This window comes from Caretta caretta, chromosome 6, assembly GCF_965140235.1.
Source record: "Caretta caretta isolate rCarCar2 chromosome 6, rCarCar1.hap1, whole genome shotgun sequence".
NCBI lineage: Eukaryota > Metazoa > Chordata > Testudines > Cheloniidae > Caretta > Caretta caretta.
The window spans coordinates 59,183,720-59,199,743 of NC_134211.1; the positions used below are offsets into that span (position 1 = coordinate 59,183,720).

Here is a 16,024-nt window from a genome sequence, read left to right on the forward strand (position 1 = left end):
AATAAGGTGCACATTTTTAACAGTGAGATTAATTAACCAGTGGAACAATTTACCAACGGTTGTGGTGGATTCTTCATCACTGACAACATTTAAGTTAAGACTGGGTGTTTTTTTTTAAAAGCTCTGCTCTAGGAATTATTTTGAGGAAGTTCTATGGCCTGTGCTGTACAGGAAGTCAGGCTAGATGATCACAATGGTCCCTTCTGACATTAGAATCTATGAATGTAGGTAATGGCTAGGGGCATGGGCTGTACAGCTGTGTGTGCAGCATCAGGGAAGTTTAAGTTGCAGGCTTTCATTATCATAGGACTTGGAGACCCTAGAGAGCACGAAAAGAGGGTTTTGAGGTGAAGGCTGCATGAGAGAAAGCTGCTTGACCCATGCTCTGGGAGAGTGAGTGTGCTAAGGGAGCAGTCTGATGTCCTGTATACTGGGAATGGCTGGAGAGTAGAGTTTAAAAAAAAAAAAAAGTTCCTAAAACCAAAGCTGTGGTACTCTACCCACCAGAGTACTCTTAAATTCAAAATTCCGTCTGTATTTTGATCTCCCGTCTCTTCCTTATCTGGCTTTCTAGGTAGGTCCTCGGGAGCCAACTTCCTGTGGGACTAAATCCCGAAAGAATAAACATGTATGCTAGAATAGTTACCTGGCCCTGCCTCTAACATGGGGCTGTTTCACTTCAGTGGGCTCTGTGTACACTAGCTAAAGGGGAGAGACCTTCAGCTCTCCAAGTGGGAAATGATGTTTAATCACTTTGCCAGATTAGAATATTGCAGAAGGGCTTGAGGATGAGATATTCTCTTTACTGGCCATCCATTTCCCTAAAATGCTAAGGAACTTCACAGACTAGCTAGAGGAATCTGTAGTCCTGTCAATGAAATGGGATACTTTAGCTGTTTTACAGGTCACAGCAACATTGCTCAACGGTTTAGGACAGGAAGTGGGAAAAAAAGAATATTATATCAAGTGAAAACTGGAGAAATTTAGTGAAACTCAGTGTAATTACCTGAATTGGAATTTGGGCCAGATGCCAGGATCCCCAAATTCTTCTGAAAAATGCATTGGGATTTTTAACTGTTTGGGCTCTGGTTTCGTTGCCTCTAGCAGCACAGAGTTTTATAACACTGTGCTGGGACATTGGTTCATTGCAGTCTCATGGGGAGTGGCACCCACTGAATCCTGTTCTGGGGTTTCTTGGGAGATCTCGACCCTGTTTAGCTAATGAGATCTGATGAGACCCTAGCCCCAGGTGGTATAGCCGTGACTGTTCTCACCACAGTAAGATTTATGTTCTTAATGCTTTGCTTTAACAGAGTAATTTAAACACCTACTATCCCTTCCTCTTCCCTGGCTGGACGGTGAGAACTGTGTTACACTGTTTTCTGCTGCCTGGTAGTCTTTGGGGATTCTGGCCTTCCATGGAGGAGCCTGGCAAAATTCTGAGTGGAGCAGCTGCAGAATGTCTCTATGGGACTGTGTTAACCTCATCATTCTCCCCATACAGGGATACCATGTGGCGGATTTTCACAGGTGCTCTCCTAGTGGAAGAGAAATCCAGTGCATTGCTACATGACCTGCGTGAGATAGAGGCCTGGATTTATCGCCTGCTCCGCTCACCTGTACCTGTTGCAGGCCAGAAGCGAGTGGATGTGGAAGTCTTACCACATGATTTGCAACCAGCCTTGACATTTGCTCTTCCTGACCCATCCCGCTTCACGTTGGTGGATTTCCCCTTGCATCTGCCCTTGGAACTTTTGGGAGTGGATGCTTGTTTGCAGGTGCTGTCATGCATCCTTCTGGAGCACAAGGTGAGAGGGAGAAGATGTTTGTTGGTCGGTCGGTCTATGGCTTCTAACCAGTACAAAGACAATTAGAAATCTAACAATGTTGGTGGGTAGGACTGATGTCCCTCTGCGGTTCTAGGAATAGTTTGCATGTGGGAAGCCCCACCTGAAGTTCCAATCTGGGAGGGTCTTGCTTTCTGTGCAGAGTGTTCAGAGGTTTGTTTGTGGAAAGACTTTTGCTGATGCACGATCATCCCATCTAATAACAGCCAAGTCACATGGAGGCAGAGCAAAGTATCACATAGCCCTGTGGAAGCATCAGGAGAGGGAGAGGTTTATTTTGGAGCTCCTTTTGTGGGAATCCCTGGGCTGGATGAATGATGGATATGGTGCTAACATGAGTTGTCTTGGCCATAGGTGGTGCTGCAATCCCGAGACTATAATGCTCTCTCCATGTCCGTGATGGCATTTGTGGCTATGATCTATCCACTGGAGTACATGTTCCCAGTGATCCCACTGCTCCCCACCTGCATGGCTTCTGCAGAACAGGTATGTCACATTATCTCATCAGCTGCAACTTCAGTTCTATCCTGCATTCTTCTGCTGTAAGAACTCTGTCCAGTGTGGGGTGACCGGGTATTTTAGGGAATAAAAGGCCCCATCTCCAAGTGGTTGGTCTCAATCTACTACAAGTCAATAGCAATCTGATATTATTTTGATCCCTTCACGCAGTCTGGTCAGTGTAGGTGTGAGAGCCGTCTTCTCTGCAGCTCCTGATGTCAGGAACAACTTCCTGTATCGCTTCATAGTTTTTCAGTGTAGATTTTAAAATACTTTTTCTTCATTGCCTGTGCTGCTTTAGCAACACCATCAGCTTGAAATTGAATCAGTTTTTTTAAAAATGGCTTTATTCCCAGAGCAGTGGAATCAGCACCTTCAATCAATACAAAATACATTCAGACTCTGCATCTGTCTGTGTCTGTGATTTGTTCCCTGTCTGGCTTGGGCTCTTCTGTGAACTTTTTCACCACTGGGCCCATGAGTAGAGCAGCAAGCTGTTGGGTTTCTTCTAAAGAATTTTCCCTTCCCAAGAGGCTGGTTACTTCACCAAAGGAAAGCGTGTCCATTCTGGATGGTTGCTGGGAAAATTGCATTTCTTCTTCAGGACCTTTGAGTTTTGTCCTCTTTGTGTCCCTCTGTTGGACTGTGTATGAGAGCTGTGGAATGGATGCCAGCTGTGATAACTGGCTGGTACTTTTTGTGTTGTCCCCTCTCCTGTAACTGGATTGTAGACAATGTATTTAGGAAGGAAGGTGTGAGCATTACCAATACAGATCTTTCCCTTATTCTTTCCTTTTTCCTCTAGTTACTGTTGGCCCCCACACCCTACATCATTGGGGTCCCAGCCAGCTTCTTCCTTTACAAACTAGACTTTAAAATGCCTGATGATGTGTGGCTTGTTGACCTGGACACCAATAAGGTAAGTGATCTGTACTCAGGAGCCTTTGGTTTTGATGAGAGGGGACAGTTTAGTGGAAACCCCCATGCCCATGGTGGTTTTGAGAAATGCAGTGCACATGCCCAAGTGCACACATGACTGCAGTCACATCGCTTTCTGCTACCCCAGTGCTTTTACTGCATGGTTTTCTAGGCGCTGTCTTGAGGTCCCTTTTCCCACTCCCCTCCTACTATTTCAGCTGAAAATGACTCTTGAAAGGAATTTATTTTTTTTCTTAAATCATTATAATAGAAATAATGTAGGAGTTAGGGCAAATTTAAAGTAGTCTGCCTGCCTGCCTGCCTGCCCTGTGAGAAACTACAGAGGGAGAATAAACCCTCAAAGGAGTTATAAAACCACATTGTCTACTTGGCAGTCAGGACCCTATTTTTCTTACAGCTTTTGGAGGAGAGAGGAAATTAGATCTGGTAAGTGTCTTCCTGCAGAATTTGGTGTGGTAATTCAGAGGACCATATAAGCAACTCTACATTGTGGTATCATCAATGCTGCTTAAAGGGAAACACATGTAACATCCTCTAATAAACTGGGAATCTGTGTTTAGAAAAGTTTGAATTTTCTTTTATGAAGCATAAAGTAACTCCTCCCTAACCCCAAGGGCGTGAAAATCAAAGTACTGATCCCATCTAAGTCTTCTGCAGCCTTTGTTCTCTATCAGGTCTCATAAAGCACAGGACTCCACCCTGGGGGTGGCTACTATCGAAAATTGTTTTGCTGTTTAATTCCAGGTGATTGTTCCCACGAACGCAGAATCTTTGCCAGTCCTGCCAGAGCCAGAGGCATTAGAGCTTAAAAAACACCTGAAACAGGTAAGTGGCCACTCCAGGGGTCTGGTGAGGAGTGGACATCAGACTAGCTAGACTGCCTCAACTCAACAGGTGCTGATCTGTGTAAGAGGGCAGCTGTGCGGATCACTGGGTCTAGTATAGCACATTCTGTAAGGGCCATTTGGCACTTGGATACTGTGGTGCCAGACACCTGAGACTGACTTTGGGTAGAGAAGATCCCTCTTGTTCAGGCAGCTGCCTCTCAGTCAGCTAACCACCTGGCCTGGGGAGACCTCCTGCTCTGAGTGTGGTGGTGGACTCTGTCAGCATGGGCAGCTGAGTAATAAAGCTGCAAAGACATACTTCCTTGAGACCCATAGGCCATATGGTTTCTTCCCAAACAGTGCTCCTTCCAGAATGACCAAAGTCTGAGGCTATTCTCTTGTTTGCAGAGCTCCCTGTAAATCTCCCTAGGGGTCTTCAGTTCATCTTCTTCAGTTGTTTTTCCGTTTGCTATCTCCCCCCCCCGGCCGCCGCTTTGCTTAGGGAAGTGTGGGGCTTGATATTTCTCATTCTACCCGTTTAAGATGCTTATTCCTTTGGCGTGCCCTTCCAGAGGGTGTCTGGTAGGCTCCTCCCCTGCTCCCCCCAGGTTGGAGCACCTGAATAAAACACTGCTTATAGAGCAGTTAGTCTTGGACCTTGAATAGGGAGAGGCAATTCTTGATTTAGTCCTAAGTGGAGCACAGGATCTTGTTCTGTGAATATAGTTGAACCGCTTGGTAATAGTGATCATGATATAATTAAATTTAACATCTTTTGGGTGGGGGGAGAATACAAAAGAAGCCCCACCACAGTAGCATTTAACTTCAGAAATGGGAGCTGCACAAAACCGAGGAAGATAGTTAAATAGAAATTGAACAGTCACAAGAGTGAAATGCCTGCAAGCTACATGGAATCTTTTTGAAAACACCATAATAGAGGCTCAAATTAAATGTATTCCCCAAATTAAAAAATAGAGAACGAAAAAATGCCACCATGGCTAAACAACTGCGAAAAAGAAGCAGAGACAAAAAGGCATCCTTTAAAAATTGGAAGTCAAGTCCTACTGAGGAAAATAGAAAGGAGAATAAATTCTGGCAAGTCAAGTGTAAAAGTATAAATAGGACAAAAATGAATTTGAAGAGCAAAAGATTCAGGAACTAACAGCAAAAACATTTTTTAAGTACATCAAAAGCAGGAAGGCCTGCTAAACAATAAATGGGATCACTGGGCGGTTGAGGTGCTAAAGGAGCACACAAGGAAGACAAGCCCATTGCAGAGAAGCTAAAAGAATTCTTTGCATCGGTTTTCACTGCAGAGGATCTGAAGGAGATTCCTACACTTGAGCAATTCTTTTTAGGTGATGTGTCTGAGGAACTGTCCCAGACTGAGGTGTCATTACAGGTGGTTTGGGAACAAATTGATAAATTAAACAGTAGTATGTTACCAGGACCAGATGGTATTCACCCAAGAGTTCTGAAGGAACTCAAATGTGAAATTGTGGAGCTACTAACTGTGGTATGTAACCTATCACTAAAATCAGATTCTGTACCAGATGACTGGAGGATAACTAATGTGACACCATTTTTTAAAATAGGCTCCAGAGATTACCCTGGCACTTACAGAACAGTAAGCCTAACTTCAGTACTGGGCAAATTGATTGAAGTACAGAACAGAATTATTAGAGAGACAGATGAACACGATTTGTTGGGAAAGAGTCAATAGGCCTTTTGTAAAGGGAAATCCTTCCTCAGCAATCTGTTACAATTCTTTGAGGGGGTCAACAGATGTGGACAAAGATTTTTCCGGTGGATATAGTGTACTGGGACATTCAGAAAGCCTTTGACAAGGTCCCTTACCAAAGGCTCTTAAGCAAAGTAAGCAGTCATGGGATAAGAGGGAAGGTCCTCTCACGGATCAGTAACTGATTAAAAGACAAACAAATGGTAGGAATAAATGGTCAATTTTCAGAATGGGGATGTAAATAGTGTCCCCCAGCGATGTGTACTGGGGCCAACGCTGTTCATTGTATTCATAAACGATCTGGAAAAACAGGTAAAGGATGAGGTGGCAAAGTCTGCAGATGATGATAAACTACTCAAGATAGTTAAGTCCAAGGCAGGCTGTGCAGAGTTAAAAAGGGATCTCGCAACACTGGATGACTGGGCAACAAAATGGTTGATGAAATTCAGTATTGATAAATGCACATTGGAAAATATTCCAACTATACGTACAAAATGATGGGCTCTAAATTAACAGTTACCACTCGAGACAGAGATATTGGAGTTATTGTGGATAGTTCTCTGAAAATATCTATTCAGTGTGTAGCGGCAGTCAAAAAAGCTAACAATGTTAGGAAGCATTAGGAAAGGAATGGATATATAAGACAGAAAATATCATAATGTCACTATGTAAATGGTATCCCCACACTTGGGATTCTGTGTGCAGTTCTGGTCACCCTATCTCAAAAAAGTTATATCAGAAATGGAAAAGGTTCCGAGAAGGGCAACAAAAATGATGAAGGGTATGGAACAGCTTCCATATGAAGAGAGATTAAAAAGACTGGGACTGTTCAGCTTGTAAAAGAGATGATGATGGGGGGAGGTAGGGAGGGCAGCGGGGAAGGGGGGGAATATGATAGAGGTCTATAAAATCATGAATGGTGTCGAGAAAGTGAATAAGGAAGTGTTATTTACCTCACACAAAAACCAGGTTGTCAGCCAGTGAAATTAATAGGCAGCAGGATTAAAACAAAGAAAAGGCAGTACTTCTTCACACAATGAAGTTGTCAACCTGTTGAGCTTGTTGCCAGGGGGTCTTGTGAAGGTCAAAACTAAAACTAGATGGAAAAAAAGAATTAGGTAAGTTCATGGAGGATAGGTCCATCAATGGCTATTAGCCAGGATAGTAAGGGATGTAACCCTGTGCTCTGGGTGTCCCTCGTCTCTGACTATCAGATGCTGGGACTGGAGGATGGGATGGTTTGCTTGATGCTTGCCCTGCTCTGTTCATTCCCTTTGAAGCAACTAGCACTGGCCGCTATTGGAAGACAGGATACTGGGCTAAATGGACCATTGGTCTGACCCTGTGTGGTCCATTCTAATGTTCTGATGTAATAACAATTGCTTAAGGGGGTGTGTACATGGCAAAGTAAAACCTTCAGCACTGAGTCTCAGAACCCTAGTCAGTTGACTTGACCTCAAGGGGCTTGTGCTGCCAGGCTAAAAATAGCAATGTAGGTGTTCCCACTTGGGCTGGAGCCTGGGATCCAAGATCCTCATACCTCTCTGGGTTTTAGACCCTGGGCTCAAGCGTGAATGAGAGTATCTACACCAGGGGTTGGCAACCTATGGCATGCCTGCCAAAGACTGCACGTGAGCCGATTTTTAATGGTATGCTGCTGCCTGCCAGGTCCCAGCCGCTGGCCACACTCAGCCCACTGCCGAACCCAGGCCCGGACCCCGGCAAGCAGCAGCGTGCCATTAAAAATCCTGCTCGCCCCGGCCCACTCTTCTCTGCTCCCCAGGCAGGATGAAGAAGCTTGGTCCTGCCGGCAGCTGCTGCAGGGCAGGCAAGCTCCCCCCTCCCCCGCCTCTTCCCCCAGCATGCTGCGTTCCTGCCCCTCCTCCTCTCCCTGCCGCTGATGTGCTGATGGCCCTTGCACGGGAGGGGGAGAAGCGGCATGCTCGCTGCTCCAGGGAGGAGGCGGAGAAGAGGTGGGGACGGGGCCTTGGGGAAGGCTAGTGGAATCAGGGCATATCCCCTGCAGCCCTCTGCTGTGAGCCTCTCTGGGCAGGGGGCTGGGAGCACCCCCATGACCCCAGCCCACAGCCCCCAGACCTCTGCCCTGACCCTTACATCCCCCCCTCCCCAGCCCCTTGCCCTGAGCCCTGCCCCCTCCACACACCCAGCCCTCTGCCCTGACCCCTACACCCCCCCACGACCCCAGCCCTGACTCCAGTACCCCCCAAACATACCCAGCCCCCCACCCTATGCCCTGACTCTTGCACCCCCCACATTCCCACCCCCACCCTGAGCACCAAACAGGAGCTCCTGCACCCTCCCACATTCCCACCTGCACCCCTCGCACCACATGGGAGCTGCCCAGGTAAGCACTCCACACCCAAACCTCTTGCCCCAACCCTGAGCCCCCTCCCTCATTCTAGCTCCTGGCCAGACCCTGCACCCAAACCCCCAGCCTGCTCCTTCACCCCCAGCCTTGTGCTCAGTGCACCTCCCACCCTCAGCTCAGTGTAGAGAGAGAGGAAGAGAATGGGCTAGAACCAGGGAGAAGGTAGGTACCCCCTCTCTGTGGGCAGGGCCGGGTTCCCAGACCAGCAGTGGCCTGAGTGGGGCCGGCAGCTGGAACCCTGGCTGGCAAGAGCCAGCGGACTGAACCCTAGACCTGCAGCGGGCTGAGCCACTCAGCCCACTGCCAGTCTGGAGTCCCCGCCGTTGGCCCCGCTCAGCCCACTGCCGGTCTGGGGTTCTGGCTGCCAGCCCCTTGCTAGCCGGGGTCCCGGCTGCAGGCCCCGCTCAGCCTGCTGCCAGCCGAGGTGCACGGAACCCCAGGCTGGCAGCGGGCTGAGCAGGCTGGCAGCGGGCTGACCAGGCCAGCGGCGTAAGGTCAGCATTTTAATTTAATTTTAAAAGAAGCTTCTTAAACGTTTTGAAAACCTTGTTTACTTTACATACGACAATAGTTTACTTATATAATATGTAGACTTATAGCGAGAGACCTTCTAAAAAAATGTTAAAATGTATTACTGGCACGCGAAACCTTAAATTAAAGTGAATAAATGAAGACTTGGGACACCACTTTTGAACGGTTGCTGACCTCAATCTAGACTGTTGTTTTTAGCCTTGCAACCCAAGCTGGAGTCAGTTGACCTGGGCTCCGAAATTGTGCCCTGCTGGTTTTTCTTTGCAGTAGCCATAGACAGAGTTTTCAGAAACAGCTCACTTCTTCTCTCCTTTAGAGTAGTGCAGGGGTAGACAACCTATGGCAAGCGTGCCAAAGGCAGCATGCAGGTTGATTTTCAGTGGCACTCTCACTGCCCAGGTCCTGGCCACTGGTCCCGGTGGCTCCGCTGCCAGCCGGGGTTCTGGCCGCCGGCCCCACTCAGCCTGCTGCTGGCCCCGGGTCCTGGCCACTGGTCCCAGGGGCTCCGCTGCTGGCCTGGGGTACTGGCTGCCGGGCCCCGCTCAACACGCTGCCAGCCCCAGGTCCCGGTCCGGAGGGCTCTGCTGCTGGCCTGGGGTACTGGCCACGGGCCCCGCTCAGTCCACTGTCGGTCATGGTCACTGGTCCAGGGGGCTCTGCTGCTGACCTGGGGTCCCAGCCGCCGGCCCGGGGCTCTGCAGTTGCCCCCAGCTGTGGCCCTCTGGCCCCAGCCTGGGGCAGTGAGCGGTGCAGACAGGGACAAGAGGGGGCGCAGCTCAGCATGGATCGCATGGATTATTATTACTGGCACGCGAAACCTTAAATTAGAGTGAATAAATGAAGACTTGGCATGCCACTTCTGAAAGGTTGTTGACCCCTGGAGTAGTGAGTGGGTGGGGCAAAAGAGAAATCCCTGGGAACTTTACAGCTTCAGTGAGTATACTTGGCCAGCTGAGGGACCCTTTGAGATATGCTTTAGGGTTTTGCAGCCAGTTTCTATCTCTTGCTGCAGTTGGGGGTCTAGTTAGTACCCCACATCTTGTTTTCACCCACGTAAATGCTCCAGGCCTCTCCCTGGACTTGACCCCTCTCTCTCTCTCTCTCAAATAATCTTTTCCCTCTTTCCATAAATGAGGTCCCAATGCCTCCTCTCAGGTCCCGTTAAGCCATTAATCAGCTTGGGACAGGGTTGGCTGATCCTGTCAAGCAGATTTTATCTCTTTATTTCTATATTTCTCCTTCTGTACACTGCATGCACTACCTAAAGGTAAAGTGTGTTGGTGAGGGCTGCTATTTCTGCCTCTATAGAGCTATTTGAATAACCTTTTGTAGGATCCCAGATGCCCTGTTGCTTTCACCAGAAAATGATCCTGCAGTGGAAACTACACTTGCTACCCCAAAACCTGTTTTTCCCTACTGTTTAAGGGCTGTTCAGCAAAACTCCCAAACACTGGGGAGAGGTTGAACATTAGTAGAACAAAAAATGATATTCCTTTGGCAACTTCTGTCCAAGGATTCCAAAGCAATCAACTAAGCTCAGAACATACCTTACCACTGCCGGGGGAGGGAGAAGGCTGACTACCTGTTGGTGCACAGCAATGTGGAAAGAAGAAACTTTGGCCAGTGACACTTAGGTTAACACCTAACCCTTACATAGAATGCCATCTGGTCAGTAATATCCATACAGAGCAGCAAGGACCTTGGATTTTTAAGTCTCATTGGAAAAATCTCTGTTCACAACCATGGGACTGGAATGTTATCACTTTCTGGGAAGAAGGAGGGTCTAGTGGGGAGCAGATGAGGGATGATGGCGCATGCTGGCTTCTTTCAGGAATTGCACTGATTTGTGGTCCCTTTTATTTCCTTTCTCATCTGTGATATTTGGTAGTAATAGTTTTTTTTTTTTCTCCATCTGTCTGTGGTAATGTGTTCGTCTTGGCTCTGATTGGCCACTGATGTTGTCATGTGATCTTCCATCTTGCCTCCAGTGTCTGGCTAGCATGACTGCAATCACTCAGCAACAGCTGCTCACGCCTGACAACAAGGTTCTTTATTTTACTCTTTTTCCCCTCAACTTTCCATGATTTTTATTCTTTTGTGCTTTACTTATTGACTTTTGAAAGGGAGGCTAGAGGAGGAGACTCAAGGAACAGGAGGAGAAATGGGGGAGATTTGGGACCAATCTGGTTGTAAGACTAGGAAGTTAGACCTTTACTACTTCAAGTGCACTTTCAAGATGATGCTATCAGGGCTTGGGATAATGCTATTTCTATAGAAAGGCACAGAGTTCACCCAGGTGAGAAACTGAGAATTGCAGGTTTATGTCCTGGGATTATGGCTAACAGCCAAGATACTGATTGGGTCCAAGGAGTGTATTTCTGACTACTGGAGATAGGAATAAATCTCCAGCAAGCTGCTGGATCCAGAATGCTGCATGCCCTGAACCTGGCAGGTTTTGGACGATTGGAAGCATCTGTTTTTACTTTTATCAACCATTCAGAAATCTGACACTGTGTGCTGTTCCCAGGACTGTCATCAGTGAGGAGGTTGATGGGGCAATCCAGCAAATGCAGGGTCAGGAACCCAACACAGGGATTTCTTTCTTGGCTGAGTGGGGGGCAGAGAATGGTGCAGACATATTCCTGAGAGTGCACTAGAACCTGGCACAAGGGCTGTGATTGCTTAGGGGTCAAGTCAGCTCTACTCTTTATATTCTTGCCTGAATAATGGTTTCTTGCTGACTGTGCATGTGACCTGTTGCTTCTCAGGCCTTGGCCAGCATGAGTCTGAATACCCAGCCCATTCTTAACCTAGAGAAGTTCCATGAGGGACAGGAGATCCCACTGCTCATGGGAAGACCTCAGAATGGCCTACAGTCCACCCCTTCCACGGAATTCAACCCCCTGATCTATGGCAATGATGTGGACTCTGTGGATGTGGCCACCAGGTGAGGCTGACCAGGCACCTACATACCGAACCTCCATAGGGTTCACACTTGAGAAGGAAGTGCAGGACTTGCTGAGGGTGCCATGTTGTAAGCCAGTCTGTATCTCTGTCCTTCAGATAAACACTGAATGTTAGCTATAAAAAAAATTATCTTCAAATAAACATGTTAAGGCAGTGGTTACCATGAAGTTTGTGTCAGGAGCTCACTGATGATGATGCAGAACATGGCAGCAAAGGCAAGATAGCTAATGAGAATGAATGTATAGAAATGGAAATTACCATGTCCAAAGGGGAAGCAAAACTCAAAGGGCTCAAGATGAGGGGACTGGATAGTCTCACTCCCAGAACATTGAAAGAACATGAAATTACTCGTCTGGTAGCAAGGATTTTTAATAGATCTATGAGATGGGGGTGGTACAATATGGCAGTAGAATAGCAAACGTCCTATCTATATTTAAGAAAATGAAATAAAGTGATCAAGGCAACTTCAGACCCATTAATCTGACCTCAATAATATGCAACGCTTTAGAACAAATTTGGATGGAAAGAATAATTAAAGGCGTGAAAGTAGGATCAATTGCAGCATGGGTTTACCAAAGGTAGATCATGTCAGACTAATCTGATATCTTTCTTTTGTTTAGATAACTGATTTTTTAGATAAGAGAGATGAAGTAGATCTAACCCATCTGGACTTCAGTAAAGCATTTGACATGGTGCCACATGGGAAATTACTAGTGATTGGAGAGGTGGGGATTAGTTCAAGAATTGTAAGGTGGGTAAGGAACTGGCTAAAGGAGAGAAAACAACAGTTTGTAGTGAAAGGAGAACGGTCGGGCTTTCCACCAGTCATATTCACTGTAAGAAATGTAATCCCCAGAAACCTGTCTTCTTATTAGCAACTCTACTGGCTGGTATAAGGGATGATCAATCATGAAGGGGCTTCTTTGCCAGAAGCAGTTGGTTGGGCTGACAAGCCTTGTGTGAGTAGGGTTTACAAAGCACCTGCTGTGAGGGAAAGGAAAGTTAAACCAAAGCAGTTTCTCTCGAAAACCCCTTTTCCCAGTGAGAGTCACACTTCCCATTCCTATCTTGTATCACCCTTCCCTTTGGGAAACACTCCTGGGTGGAAATGTTGCCTGTTGTGTAACATTTAAAGGCCCTGTGTGTCCCCCCTCGCCTTTTGAGGTTCCATGTCTGCATCTGACATATTACCATCTATTTTCTTCTTAGGGTTGCTATGGTGAGATTCTTCAACTCACCAAACGTTTTGCAGGGTTTCCAGATGCACACCCGCACCCTTCGCCTCTTCCCCCGGCCTGTGGTGGCCTTTCAGGCCAATTCTTTTCTTGCATCTAGGCCAAAGCAGACAGCTTTCGCAGACAAGCTGTCTAGGACACAAGCAGTGGAATACTTCGGAGAGTGGTCTCTCAACCCAACTAACTATGCTTTTCAAAGGATCCACAACAGTAAGTCCTGGTCCTGCCTTTCCCCTCACCCTCTCTAATTCAGAAGCTTCTAATATGAAGACACTGCTGGGAAAGAAGTTGGCTAGTCAACACACCGTTCCAGCAATGGAGCCTATTCTTGCTGTGGAAGGGACCTTCTTTTCCAGTAAGGGTCCTTGAAATGAGTCTTGAACTGAAACCTCCTTGTCCCAATTGGTTGTGGGTTTCTGTTGAATTATTGTCATTGTTATCCTCCCCCTGTTGTTTGTTTCACCTATTTGTGTCTTGTCTGTCTGCACTCTGTAAGCTCCTCAGGACAGGGACTCTCTGTTCCTATGTGGTTTTATAGTGCCTAGCACAATGAGGCCTCATTTAATCAGGGCCTCTCTGTGTTGCCATAATACAAATAACGAAGTTCATTTAACTCTCCTTTTTCCTGTTTTTTTTTCTTTGCAGACATGTTCGACCCAGCCCTGATTGGTGACAAACCAAAATGGTATGCTCACCAGCTTCAACCAATCCACTACCGTGTCTATGATAGCAATTCGCAGCTGGCTGAGGCATTGAGTGTCCCCACAGAGAAGGAAACAGATTCTGAACCTACTGATGACAGGTTGGTGGGGAACATGACACTATTCAGTTACTAACTAAAGGTCATTGTAAATGTTCTGGTCATCTCTTGCTTTGCCATTGCAACCTGTTTCTCTGACCTCAAAGATTCCCACCTTGTTTCTTCAGTCTATAAAACGCACTGCTGCTAAAGTAATTTTTCTTCACTGCTCTGACTGTGTCACAGCTGCCTCCGATTCCCTTCCTTGGCTTTCATAAACTCTTCATCTTCAAGCTTTTTTTTTTTTAACATCACTCTGCCTTTGCCTCTGATTCGTCCTACTCCCTTTGGTCCACTTGGATTTCTAAACTCCCTTTTGCCATGCTCCTCTCTTTGCTTTCTTCCATGCTGCCCTTTGCTCATGGATTGTCCTTCTTCCCTTATTGCAACAAGTATCCCTCCTTTCTTTCAAATCCCTCCTCAAAACACAAAGCTACATGAAGCCTCTCAATGCTAATCTACCGCTTAGGAAGAACTATTCATGAATTTAGTAAAACACAAATAGCTGCAGCCCTTCTGAGTGGTGATTCTATCCCAGCCCCCAAAGCTGTGTCTCTGCTCTGTTGTTTTTTGTTTGTCTCTCAGCTTGCAAACTCTTCAGAGCAGGACCTTGTCTGTTCTCTACATTCTGTGCAGCACCAAGCACATTAACGGGAGTAGTCTGTTATTAGCCTAGCAAGGAAGGGCTTTGTGCTTTCTGATTCCCTTATGCTTTCCCCTCCTCTCTCCTGAAAGCTCAAACACTCCTCTATGGCTACAAATGCTCAGTTCACTGCACTTTGATGAGGGCCAGTGAGTTGCTCTTCACATCTTCTCTTCACCTACCCCAGAATTTTTAAATGTGCTTGTGAAGGGGTCCCAGGGGTGCATCCTGGACTGTGGGACTGCTGAGACCCAAAACCCACCAACCTTGGTTGTCTCTCACACCGTGATGCTGATGTCAAGCTACGAACCTCTGATACATACTGCACTTACACAGAATCCACAGGCAGGGACACACACAATTGAGTTCCACTGAGTGATCTCCTAGCCACTCATGAACCATCAATAGAGAGGCTCCAGCCAATTCCCTCCATCTCTACACCCCAAAACTGTACTGTCTTCACTGATCAAGGCCCGTTAGGCAGTGCAAGTTCATTAAGTAGTTTGCCACTCTCTCAATGTGGAATGGACACACACTAGCCTTTGTAAATTGAGTTGAGATGTCCCAAGCACTTCAACCATAACACACTGTTTTAGGAAAAATATAAAACAGATTTATTAACTACAGAAAGATAGGGATTTTTAAGTGATTATACGTAGCAAGCTTAGAGATCAAAGTTGGTTACTTAAGAAATAAAAATAAATTTGCAATCTAAATTCTACAAATTATGCAGGATTTGAATCAAGCAGTATCTTACCATGACAGATGGCACAAGCAGGTTACAGTTCCTCATTACACAGGCTCAGACCACCCTTCCCCAGTTCAGTTTTTGTCTTCCAGATGTTCTTCCAGATGTTGAGTTGGGAGCATGGGGGGAGAGAGGCCAAATGATGATGATACTTCCCTTCTTTTATCTTTTCTTCCAGCTTGCTGGAAAGTTCTTTGCTGTGACATGGAGATCAGGCAGTCCCCATTTGTCAAGCAGTCTCCATTGCATACGTGCTCTTTCTGAGAAGTCTCTGGGATGGCCATTGAGAGAGTGGATTCCCTTTAAAGGGCCATCAGCACATCTGGCAGCTCCTTTGTAGCAATTGAAAGGTTGGCTGTGGGCATCTCCCAACCTCACTGTATATTTCAGTAACACATATAGCAGTGCTTCATAACTTCACATATAATGATAGCACATACAATCCAACAGGATATTAATGTTCAACAGATCAAGAATTTTAAAACGATACCTCACAAGGCATACTTTATATGACAGTGGTGAATATGAGGGTTCCAGGATGCTACTCTGAGGTGCAAAGTGTCTCAGTGTGCTCTCTTAAAAATTTGCCTCCACCTCCGGCTTGTGGCCAGCAAAGCTGCTATGACCCTTTCAGAGGGATCAGTGCAGCATGAGCCTTGGAAAGGCCATAAAGCAGTGCTGATGATCCATACCTTGTAGCATCCAGTTCCTGTGTTGCTGTTTGGCTGCCTCTCATCTCTCTCTCTCATCCTAGTGGTAGCGACAGCATGGATTATGACGACTCAAGTTCTTCCTACTCCTCCCTTGGTGACTTTGTCAGCGAGATGATGAAATGTAACATTAATGGCGATACCCCAAGT

General features: G+C 46.6%; 1 protein-coding gene across 34 annotated transcripts in view; it reads left to right on the top strand.

Annotated features, from left to right (window-relative positions):
• MADD (MAP kinase activating death domain) overlaps window positions 1-16,024 on the top strand; it is a 121,668-nt gene that overhangs the window by 27,286 nt on the left and 78,358 nt on the right. For 19 of the 34 annotated variants that reach the window (XM_048852044.2, XM_075129572.1, XM_075129586.1 and 16 more), the window contains exons 4-12: window positions 1,505-1,808; window positions 2,202-2,333; window positions 3,151-3,264; window positions 4,029-4,109; window positions 10,761-10,817; window positions 11,541-11,719; window positions 12,949-13,184; window positions 13,620-13,776; window positions 15,919-16,022. In XM_048852044.2, coding sequence (XP_048708001.2) covers window positions 1,505-1,808; window positions 2,202-2,333; window positions 3,151-3,264; window positions 4,029-4,109; window positions 10,761-10,817; window positions 11,541-11,719; window positions 12,949-13,184; window positions 13,620-13,776; window positions 15,919-16,022 — 1,364 coding nt within the window. The remainder of the gene's footprint in view (window positions 1-1,504; window positions 1,809-2,201; window positions 2,334-3,150; window positions 3,265-4,028; window positions 4,110-10,760; window positions 10,818-11,540; window positions 11,720-12,948; window positions 13,185-13,619; window positions 13,777-15,918; window positions 16,023-16,024) is intronic. The other 15 variants (XM_075129575.1, XM_075129591.1, XM_075129578.1 and 12 more) reach the window with 1 other exon arrangement.